This window comes from Eupeodes corollae, chromosome 2 (genome assembly GCF_945859685.1).
Source record: "Eupeodes corollae chromosome 2, idEupCoro1.1, whole genome shotgun sequence".
In the NCBI taxonomy this organism is placed as follows: Eukaryota; Metazoa; Arthropoda; class Insecta; order Diptera; family Syrphidae; genus Eupeodes; species Eupeodes corollae.
In genome coordinates this window covers 53,892,889-53,904,932 of record NC_079148.1, presented here as the reverse complement: position 1 = coordinate 53,904,932, position 12,044 = coordinate 53,892,889, and the positions used below count along the sequence as shown (strand labels likewise).

The following is a 12,044-nucleotide window of genomic DNA, read 5'->3' as shown; positions in this document are numbered from 1 at the left end:
AAACAACTTAACAGAACCTTTCGATATCAAAAAAGGTTTTAGACAAGGTGATGCACTGTCATGTGATTTTTTTAACATCGTGCTTGAAAGAATAGTGCAGAGCTCATACGTCAACACTAGAGGCACTATCTTTCAACAGTCCGTCCAATTACTGGCATATGCTGATGACATTGACATAATCGGAAGAACTCAGCGTGATGTCAATAGGGCTTTTGTGAGTATTGAGGCAGAGGCGGCAAAAATGGGTTTAACGGTTAATGACGGCAAAGCAAAGTACATGCTGTGGTCAAGAAAGGACATACAACACCGACGTCTTGGTCAAAACGTCACAATCGACAGATGTAACTTTGAGGTAGTCAAGGACTTCGTTTACCTATGCTCCGCTGTAAATGCAGAAAACAACACCAGCGCTGATATCAAACAAAGAATAACTCTTGCTAACCGCTGTTTCTTTGGACTAAGAAAGCAATTGAGTGGTAAAGTCCTCTCTCGAGGGACCAAAGGTTTGCTATATAAGACCCTTATCATCCTCGTCCTGCTATACGGTGCAGAAGAATGGACTATGACAAAAGCGGATGAAAGCACCTTGGGTAGCTTCGAGAGAAAAGTTCTTCGTGTGATCTACGGTCCCGTATGCATCGAAGGGGAGTGGAAGAGAAGATGGAACGACGAGCTGTACAGCGACGACGTAGACTTAGCCAGAAGGGTAAAAGTCCAACGACTTAGATGGCTGGGTCACGTAGAGCGCATGGAAACCAATGCTCCGGTCCGGAAAGTCTCCGAATCCGCACCCACAGGACAGCGCAGTAGAGGAAGACCGCGTATCAGGTGGCGCGCATAAGTGGAAGGTGATCTCTCCCAACTTGGAGCGCGAAACTGGAGACATCTAGCTAGGGCCCGTGTTAGATGGAGAAGTTTGTTGGGTCAGGCCCTAGTTCACTCAGGACTGTAGCGCCACCTTAAGTAAGTAAGTATCTGTATCCTCACAAATAACTGGAATAATACAGTCTGTTAAAGAAAGATGTGCTATCATTTTAAAAACTTTGGCTAGCTGTTTGCAATGAATACCGACAATTTTCAGGAATACACTAAATAAAACAGCCCGAGAAATCGTTAAAGAGTAGCCTTGGTACCCATTGCCAGCTTCAGTGCACATAGTTTTAATTCATGGCGGTAAAATAGTGAACAATTTTATAGGCCAATTTACGGAGGAGGCAGCTTAAGCCAAAAACAAAGATGTGAAGTTTTTCCGTCATTTAAAGTTAAATTTGGAGTTTTGACCGCACATCCCATAGAAATGGAACCACTGCGCTACACCATCCAGTTGCACGCCCCAAGAGTGCACCAGACTACGCCATAGCTTCAGCTTAAGCATTGTCTGCCACGCTATCACTTACCAGAAAATGTAACACCTTGAAAAATTGATTCAAAACCTGCAATGATTTTGTGCTTGTTTTTTGTGCAACCTCAAGCATCTTCCAACGCTTCAATAAAATAAACTTTGCTAACTTCTATTTTTTATGAAGACTAATCTTTCAAAATAAAACACAATCAAATACAAAAATAATTTTCAATCAAGAGTCATAAGTAAGTTACTGGAGCACCAACCCAGAATTCTGATATTTTCAAGCCATATACGTTTAAAAGTTACCTTGATTGTTTAAGAAATTGTTCTTCATTTGAATATTTAATAACGGAAATATGTCTGAAATCTCAAGGAGAAATAAGTTAATACAGCCCGTTTCTTAAGAAAATAACTGCACATTGCGTTCTATAAACAGAAAGAAAAGAAAATACACAGGTATGCCTACATACAATGATAAAATATATAAAGAAAATTTATTGCGCTCAACGCTGTTTTTTGAAATTACACAAAATCAGAGAGAAATTCAATAAATATCTAGCACACATCTAGAGGAATTATAATCTTCTTAATCCTAAGCACTTTTTCTTCTTCTTCGAACTGCATTTGGTCATCACCTTCTTCTTCTTTATCGTAATCTTCCCTTAGAACATTTTCTTTTTAACGGCAGTATAACGCTCCATATATGTATCGTAACCATCCAGATCAGTGAACTGTTTTGAGTTGAATAGATTTCCATCCACACATAAGCTACTTATTTTGGACTCCTTTAGGATGCGCGGTGTGAAGGCGCTAGCCTGCAGGCAGTTCTCTTCAATTCGTAGGGTTTTCAATCTCGGTGCATCGGCAATTTCCTCCGAAAGTTTGGAAATCTGATTTTGGTTAACATTCAACTCTATCACATGCAAGTTCCTGACTTCAGCCGGAACTGAGGTGATCTTATTGCGCGATATATCCAGAACATCCAATTGCTTCAACCCACAAAGCATAATGGGGAATTCAACTATTTGGTTATTGCTTAGATTGACTTGCTTCAGGTGCTTCAAATTCGAGAGGGTTTTGGGAATTCTCGTTAGGAAATTGTCCATCACCAAAAGAACTTCAAGTTTTTGTAACTCGCCTAAGACATCTGGCAGTTCGGTTAGCTTGTTTCCGCTTAGGTTAATGTGCTTGAGTAGGGTAAACCTTGCAATGTCATCTGGGATTCGTTCGAAGCGATTCTCGGACAAGTCTAGTGTTTTGAGAACATTCGGATAGGTTTTGAGTTGAGGTGGAAAGTCTTGAAGGCGTTGTAGGGAAATCTTTAGAATTCCAGTCTTTTGGGCTGTTTCCAAGTGTTGTTTTATTTGTTTATTGCCCATTGGTATGTTTCTAATTGGATAGTGACTAATTATTATATTGATTTGTGTTAATTATTTCCCAAGTGTATACACTACTTTTCCAAAACAAAAGTTTTATTACTTCAATTTCAATTTAATACTTCAAAAACATATGACCTCACTGACATTTGCTGTCAACACAAAAAGTAGTAGATCAGAGACCAGTTTATGTTCTTGAAGGTTCTGCGTATGTTCCGGATTATTACGATGGTTAAACATTACATAGAAAACCAACATTCATTGACTTACTCGACTTGGAATGCTAGTCCATTTATATTTATATAGAATATACTACCCCTAAAAAAATGATTTCACTCCTTGAAAGCTTTTTTAACTTCCCATAAAACGTTATTGTAATGGGTCCGATTTGTCAAATTGAAAATTTTGACATTTCTCTACGTTTCAAGGTCCCTAGAGTAGAAATAAAAGATTTTTAGAAAGATGTCTTTACGTGCGTGTGTACGTACGTTCGTACGTCCGTTCGTTCGCGACATTTTTTTCGTTGTCCATAGCTCAAGAACCAGAAGAGAAATCGACTTCAAATAAATTTTGTTATACAGATAATAAGGCAGAAAGATGCAGAAAGGGCTCTCAAGAAAATTGCGTAGGTTGTTTTTTTACCATAGTAGTTTGAAAAAAAAGGTGAAAATTTTGATTAACCGTAAATATCTTCCCAACCAAAAATGCTGAAGCTTGAATTAAATTTTATTTATTCATTTATTCGTGATTTCAAAGAAGTATATTTTTTGAAGAAAATCTATTTAACGGTTTTTTTTTATAAATAAACAAAACTGTAAAAAAGTTTTGTCACGTCCAAAATTTTACGACTAAAATATGATTTCATCTCCAAAACAATTTTGTGCAACGAAGACTAATGTTTTTGACATCTGATAAAATTTTGAGAAAATCGAGTTGACAGGTTTTTTATAAAAAATAAAAATCTTAAAAAAACATTGCTCAAAGTTGGTAAAAATTGAATATTAATTCAAATATCTTTTTAAAAACTTTAAATATAGGCTTATTTTATCTTATAAGAAATAATGTTTTCAACATTCTGAAAAATGTTGAGAAAAATCGAATTTACAGTTTTTTTTTACAAAAAATAAAACCCTATAAAAAAATTAATAAATGTTTTTAAAAATTGATTTTCGACTCAAATATCTTTTAAAAACTTTGAGATATTGGCTTCAATTTACTTTTATCTTTCAAAAAATATTGTTGTTAACATTCAGTGAAATTTTGAAAAAAATTAAAAAAAAAATTAACAAAAGTTGGTAAAAATTGATTTTCGACTCAAATGTCTTTTCAAAAATTTGATATATTGGCTTCAAACTAATTTTGTTTTATAAGAAATATTGTTTTCAACATTTGATAACATTTTGAAAAAAATCGAACTAATAGTTTTTTTTTTACAAAAAATAAAACTCTAAAAAAAAACAATACTAAAACTAGGTAAAAATTTACTTTTGACTGAAATAGCTTTTCAAAAATTAAAAATATTGGCTTCAAACTTATTTTATTTCACAGAAAATATTGTTTTCGATATTCAGTAATTTGTATATAAAAATCCACAATCCTTTTTTTTCATAAAAAAATAAAATGTACAAAAAATAGTACGCAAATTTGGTAAAAATTGATACGCGTACATATAGACACATTTTTAAGCAATACAAATCGACCGACGGGATGGGAAGTTATCAGTGAGGGTCGCATCCCAGCCTCTTTTTTTTGTAAATTTGATGGGAAAATTGTAATTTATTTTTAAGGCCACATCTTGTTTCATCGTCTCAATAATATTTTTAAATATAAAGATTGACAAAAATGAACAGAACACATAAATAAAATTCAAACGATTCTTCACATTGCAGCTGAACCTACAGAAGAGCTAGTAGCGTTAAGAAATAGATGACAATAACACGAAGTTGGCTAATAGCAGTCCATTTTTTTAGGTTGATAGTTGATACCAACATTATTTAGAAATCCGATTATATTAATCCCTTGCCAGAATACAGTTAAAATGTATTCGATTTGAGTTGGGGAAAACTTATTTAATTGAACGCTTTAAGAGAAGCGTATTAACATTGAATATGGCGCCATCCGTTCAAAAAAGTTAGTTTTGCTCAATGTCACTGTTCCATTGGCTCCTAGTAGTTTTAAGTTACCAACTACTTAGTTGGCTAATTATTACTTTATCTTGAACATCACATAACAGGCCTTTACAATTAAAAATTCACGAATACGTACATATGCATTAAATTCATAGGTACTGTTGCTCAAAACATAAGTAGTATGTATTGACGATTGCAGTTTAAGATTAAATATCAAATAAACAAACTTGTGTACATCAGAAGGTCTGTGGGTTCCATTCCATTTAAAACATCTTTTCCAAGAACTAACTTTTGACGCAAAGCGACTCATTTCATTCTGCGGTGATATGACAGTAACTTTATGTCAAGGTTTTAAGCTGGAAACAGCTGTCAGTGTCAAAATACGATATTATTTATGGAAATAATGTAAATTTGATTTGAAATAATGTAAATTTAAACGATTTAAGAAATGTGGACTCAAACGGAAGTATTATTAACGCTGTTTCAAAGTTGGCCCAATTTGTATAACAAGCTGAACAAAAATTATAAAAATAGAAATAAAAGAATTGAGGCACTTGAAACTATTCTAAAAGAGCTTTTAAAAATCAAACCGGGTGTTGATTTCAGATCCCAAGTTCTGCATATTTGGCTCCATATAATTTTGGCTTTTAACTGTAAGGAAGTTATGCAAAGTGCAACAAGCTTGGACAATTTTTTTTAACTTTTTCTGGGAGTAGGTGAATTGTTGCCTGCAGAACTCTAAATCTATTGGACAAAATTCCAAAGCTGAGTTCTATTGTCTTACTGGCATGGCTAAGACGAAAGTTTTTTCATTTTCTTTGCTATGGTATGGAAAAGGCTTCAAAATGTGTCAATGGAAATGGGTCCTCTCCAATGACAACATAGGGAAAATTTTGCCCATTGCCAATGACTTCATCCTTCGGAAGAGAATCGTCATTGTAAAGAATTTGATTCAGATCGCTTTGACTCAAAACTCCGGCATCATGGCAGCCTCCATTCCAGCCAACGTTAATATACGTGAACGTGTAATCTGCCTTACACATCGCCAGTAAAATTATGCTACTGAATCCTTTGTAGTTGTAATAGATGGCCCCACGGGACTTCGATGCGCAGAAAGCTACATGCTTGCTATCTATAGCATCTAGGCAATGTGGAAACTGCCATCGAAATTCAAAACCTTTAGCAATATCTATCCATTCTTCGTTGCAACTTGGAAACTATAACAACCAATATTAACAAATGTTTCGATGTTTAGAATATAAAAATACGCACCTTCAGTTATTCTAGTCCAAGTTTTTTATAAATGGCTTCACAGACTTCAGGAACTGTTATAGATATAAATGATTCCGAAAGCCTACTTTGGCATTCAAGGCTCCTAAAAGATTTAAAGGACGCCAAGAATCTGAGAACAAGAGTAACCTTTTCTGGTAATGAAATCGAATTTCTCATCACTGTGTCCTTTTTTGCAAGATCAACCTTTACGACAACGAAACAAAATTAAATTCTTCCCCCACAGTTTTTTTAGAAATGTCAAAAAGAGTAATAACGAAAGGAACGAAAAAAGGAAAGGGGTAATCACGAGGGAAGGTACCTTTCAAAAAGACGAAAACGAAGGAAAAAACATCCCGTGTAATCAGTGTCTTTATACGAATCCCAAATCTGTTTCCTATTCATTTTCAACCCAAAAATATTAAATTCATCATCAATTCCACATATTAAGATCCAGATCAATTTTTTTTCTGTGAATGCAAAGACATAAAGTTATCAAACGGAACTTTGGTATATTTTGAAATTGCACTTTCAGGGTGACTGAACGGCAAACTGTCAAAATAAAAGTGTCACTTGTTCCAGCAGAATACGATACAAAAATTTTATATCTACATAAATAAAAAGTTATATTTTTAATAAAAAATGATACACAGTTTGTTCATAGTCAACAACAGTGGGTAAGATAAATTAAATTATACATAAATTGTTTAAAAAATCTATTCCACTTTTGATTTATAGGGACGTGTTTTTGGAAAAACATTGGCGAAGTGTTGTTTCCCGTTCCGTATGCGACTACTTTCTCGATGCACAACGTAAAGCTCCATTTGTAAGCCATAATAACAACAACAACTAATTGTTACATTTCATAAGGTGTAATTAATCTACCACTTTATCCAACAGGATGTTCCTCCAGTTATCCAAACTCCCCATTACTACCTCGTCACTGTCCAAAGAAATGGTATATCTCTTGTGGCTGCTTGTAAAAATGAATTCCCTCCTCTGTTTGTAATTGAATTCCTTCATCGTGTTATCGACACTTTCGAGGATTATTTCTCGGATTGTTCAGAATCCGTGATCAAAGAGAATTATGTTGTTGTCTATGAACTGTTGGACGAGATGTTGGACAATGGATTCCCATTGGCAACGGAAAGTAATATTCTCAAAGAGCTGATCAAGCCCCCGAATATTTTGCGAACAATCGCCAACACCGTGACTGGAAAGTCCAAGTAAGTTGCTCAAAGAAGCATTTTAAGAAATTCTTCTAGCTTTCTTTTTTACCTTTAGTGTAAGTGGTACTTTGCCATCTGGGCAATTGTCTGCTATTCCATGGCGTCGCAGTGGAGTGCGATACACCAATAACGAATCTTACTTCGATGTTATCGAGGAAGTTGATGCTATAATTGACAAATCTGGAGCAACTGTGTTTGCCGAGATTCAAGGATATGTAAGTTTTTGCAAAATAATGAATTAACAAATCGATCATGTTTAACATTTTTTCTCTCTGCTCCCCAGATTGACTGTTGTATCAAACTCTCTGGAATGCCAGATCTAACACTCTCCTTCATGAATCCCCGACTATTCGACGATGTATCATTCCACCCGTGCGTGCGCTTTAAGCGTTGGGAATCTGAACGCATTCTATCATTCATTCCGCCCGATGGAAATTTCCGTCTAATGTCGTATCACATTAGTTCACAGAGTGTCGTCGCTATTCCAATTTACATACGACACAATTTCTCGATTAAGACTGGTGAACAGGGACGCTTAGATTTGACAGTTGGGCCGCGAACTACTCTAGGTCGTACTGTTGATAAAGTCAAATTAGAAATTTCAATGCCCAAGTGCGTTCTCAATTGTATTCTCACACCTAATCAGGGAAAGTATTCCTTTGATTCAGTTACAAAAGTTCTGCACTGGGAAGTAGGAAGAATTGATGTAACCAAGTTGCCCAATATTCGTGGAACGGTAAGTTTTGATTTTAATTTAATTTTGTTTGCATTAATGTATCAATTTATAATGAAAAACAGGTATCGATAGCAGCAGGAAGCAACAACTTAGACGCAAATCCAACTATTAACGTGCAATTTTCAATATCACAATTGGCTGTTTCGGGACTTAAAGTAAATCGTCTTGATATGTACAACGAGAAGTATAAACCATTCAAAGGTGTTAAATATATTACTAAAGCTGGCAAATTCCAAATTCGTATGTAAGATTTTAGGTTTATTACGAGTATGATTGACATTGTCTTAATTATTGTTAAAAAGTCTTCAAACAAAATAAAAACAAAGTTCTTATGTGAATTAATAGTTTATTTACCCTTTTTTTTTGCTAGAATCAATCTTTGATAAATGTCGTTTTACGATATAGTATGAAACACTGAGTGCAACATGAGAGCAGCGGTATGGAATGGAAAACAGGTATCTGAATGGTTTTAGACGCAGTCGGGAATAAGACAGGGCTGTGCTCTCAGTAATAGCTTGTTCGCACTATTTATAAATGACATCACTGACGCATTATCAGGAGGTGTTAGATTTGCTGGAGAGGTCATTAAAGCCTTACTCTTCGCAGATGATATAGTCTTGCTGGCAAACTCACAGCAATCCTTACAGCTTATGATAAATCGACTTTCGGAATATGGTAGACGATGGAGCTTGGTAGTGAACCTGAAGAAGTCGAAAGTGATGGATATCAAGAAAGGTGGATTAAGGTCAAGCTCAAGTGAACAATGGTACTTCAACAATGAGAATATAGAAAGAGTGAAAGAATACAAATACTTAGGAGTATATTTTGCCCAAACCTTCAGTATGGAAAAACACCTCAACGAAAAAATTCTTAAGGCTGAAACAGCGATTAACGTGGCACGGAAAGAATGTTTCAAAAAAAGCAGCTTTACAAGCGATACAAAGCAAAACGGGATGGGTTAAAGATTGGATTGGGCTAGCAGAAGATACAGGTGTAAATTTAAATCTCAGTGAATAGAGTACATGGAAATCGTCACTGTACCAGATAATTAGGCGTCTGGATACAAATTTAAGAAATGTGTTCATAGAATAGGCATCCAGCTCACTTCATCGGATGATCTATAGCAGGCTGAATTACAATCTTAATGAAAGAAACTACTTCAAGGACATAAATACTGTAAAGCAAATCTCCAACATGTTTCGGCTAAGAGGTGAACTGCTTAACATAAATTACGTTCCACATCGCGAAGATCTTCCACTGCTATGTGATATTTGCAACATGGCGGAACGAGAGGTTCTGTCAGAAGGTGCCCAGTCCTGAGAGAAACTAGAAGAAATGTATTTGGTAGCGACTTTTTATCAGAAAACGAAACTTTAGCTCTCTAAAATGAAGTAGATGTGTCGAAAATGCTTATATATTGCACAACAGCACTCATTTATAGAAGCAGAATTAGAGATACAAATTTTTAGTTTACACAACTGCAACTTAATTAATTACAAAACTTTAATACAGTTAAAACTTTGTCAATCAGGCAGATGGCAAAACCATGCTTTAAAGATTGTTAATGAAGTTGTACAAATAATTGCAAGTAAATAAAATCTATCTGAATGCAATTAAATTGCAAAGTTGTCCAAGCTGGAGATTCTCAAGTTTAGAATATCAAAAGCTAAGACAGTAAACTTTGAGTAAATAAAACTAATTTCTTAATTGGGAGTTAAGAAAAAAAAAACATCAAGATCAAGACTGCGTTACTTGTACGAGACATATAACAGACGGTTAACACAAATGATTATAGTAACGTTTATTCTCCGTGATGCCATAAGAAAAATATCGAGAATAATTTGAAGTGACTTTGGTATTTTATTTGCAAGTATGTTGCATATCCTTTTCAGCTCTAATTTTATATAATTTCGGCTTTGAAACTATTTGGTCTTAATATAGGCCTCGTCAGTTGTCGGAGTAGGTTTGTTCTACAAATTTTAATTAAAAACCATCACAGTTCCATTCGCAACATAAAATATTGGTATGTATTCAAAAGAAACACTGTATTTCAAGATTTCACTATAACAAGCTTATCCACATTTTGATTTAAATTGTTTCAATTTAGAGCATAATATATACAAAAAAAACAACGAAAGATATTTATATCTATTTTAAATTCAATTTAAACTTTTTTTAAATTTTGAATAACAATAAGGATTACAAAAATTTAAGTTTTAACAAATAAAACAAAAAAAAAGGAAATTAAGTTAAGAATTTTCGGCTAAAAATAACGCGATCAAAATACTTAGATCCTATAGGGTCTCGTATGTCTAAGGGTAGGGAGTTCCATAGTCTGACAGCACAAACAAAAAATTGGCGCTCAGATGGAGAGCAAGTGAATTTTGGTTATAGATAAGATGGCTCCTTCTTTAAAACAACTAAGATCAAACTTTTAATATAAATTACCATACATTTAGACTTTGTTGGGTTGAACTTTAAGTTATTCTCCTCAGACCAATCATGCCCAATTCACAACTAAGTCGAATCTGGATATCGTCTGCATACAAATCAATGGACGAATAATGCACCTTGGTTGGAAGGTCATTAAAACACATGCGAAATAGCAATGTCCCAGTATTGATCCCTGGGGAACTCAGGAATACATATCCAGCAATTCTGAAGCATTTTTATCTACAACGACAGCTTATTTTCTCCCAGAAAGGGAAGAAAACATTAAATGGGAAGCTGAATCTTTGAATCGGAACAGCCTTTTTATTTTGGAAATAAGACTTTCGAGAAGTCAAATTATCCTAAAAATGATACTTGATCATGTTCAATAGCACATCTTAGATCATCAGTTACATTAATGACATTACGTAACTATAATTTATTCTAAAACTGGATTGGTTAACACATAAGAGATTGTTATTTAAAAAAAATTCGAGATCTGGCTATGTAAAATTTTGACTAAGACTTTTGAAATAAATGGAAGAATCGAAATTTTTCTGTATTCGGGAGATGTTAAGCGAGTAGCGGGTTCCTTAATTACAGGAATTATTTTTGAAACTTTCCAGGTATGAGGAAAAGAGCTTGTCGTTAAGATTGCATTGAAAATATGCGTAATGATGGGAAGTATGTGAGGTAGTACCTATTATTTTAATAAACGAGGGGTGTATTTCATCAAACCCCATCGCCTTAGATTGAATTTTTAAAATATTATCTACTATGGATCCACTGGTTCCATACTATTTGCTATTTCTACCTCATTAAGAGTTTTTAATTTCATCCCAAATGTTCGAGTTAGAAATGGATCTGTCCTCGCCCCTTTAGTCAAAATCATTGGGTCGATTGAGTTAACCTTAATTTAGAATTTATTTCACAACTCATATTTCAGCTCAAATGAAAAGCTCTAGCTTATCGATTGAGTTCAAACTTGAAAATTAGGTTTTAAGTCGATTTGCGTTAGTCGGTTTTTAAAATTTTCAAGGATTAAAACAACAGTAGAATCAAATTTTTTAAATTTATTTTGAAGATACATTTTTGAATCTCAAAACACAGGACATGTTTTTTAACAGACTCTTTAGATACATGAGCAAGTTCGTATTAAAAAATTCTGTATTTTAAAATACAGAGTTCTGCATCTGTACATTAAAATATTGGTTATAGTCTTAAAAAGAAAAATAGTTTAGATAATGCAAAAAAGTAAAATATATTTTCGGAGTTCATACAGTCGGCCTTATCGAGGTAACCGTGCGTCGGAGCGGAACTTTCTCCGCAACGCATCCTTTTTCGGAGATTGAATTCCGGTTTGAGATAGCTGTCATCGGAAGAAATTTTACGGACATAAGACATTTCAAACATATGTTTTTGTTTCCATTTGAAGTGTCAAAGAAAAAGAATAAATTGAAAAAAAAAACTGTTGAAACATAAGTTTTATTTATTTATTTGACTTTATACTTTATAAGAAACGTATAGTGT

At 34.2% G+C, this 12,044-nt stretch overlaps 2 protein-coding genes across 2 annotated transcripts; one reads left to right on the top strand and one right to left on the bottom strand.

Annotated features, from left to right (window-relative positions):
• Positions 1–1,812: 1,812 nt before the first annotated feature.
• Positions 1,813–2,820, bottom strand: LOC129945653 (leucine-rich repeat-containing protein 57). The gene has a single exon (XM_056055496.1). The coding sequence runs from the start codon at positions 2,722–2,724 to the stop codon at positions 2,008–2,010; it is 717 nt and encodes a 238-aa protein (XP_055911471.1). The 5' UTR covers positions 2,725–2,820; the 3' UTR covers positions 1,813–2,007.
• Positions 2,821–6,659: 3,839 nt separating this feature from the next.
• Positions 6,660–8,422, top strand: LOC129945547 (AP-3 complex subunit mu-2). Its single transcript, XM_056055355.1, has 6 exons — positions 6,660–6,796; positions 6,858–6,945; positions 7,020–7,345; positions 7,404–7,563; positions 7,632–8,084; positions 8,147–8,422. The coding sequence occupies exons 1-6, from the start codon at positions 6,762–6,764 to the stop codon at positions 8,330–8,332; spliced, it is 1,248 nt and encodes a 415-aa protein (XP_055911330.1). The 5' UTR covers positions 6,660–6,761; the 3' UTR covers positions 8,333–8,422.
• The last annotated feature ends 3,622 nt before the right edge of the window (positions 8,423–12,044 follow it).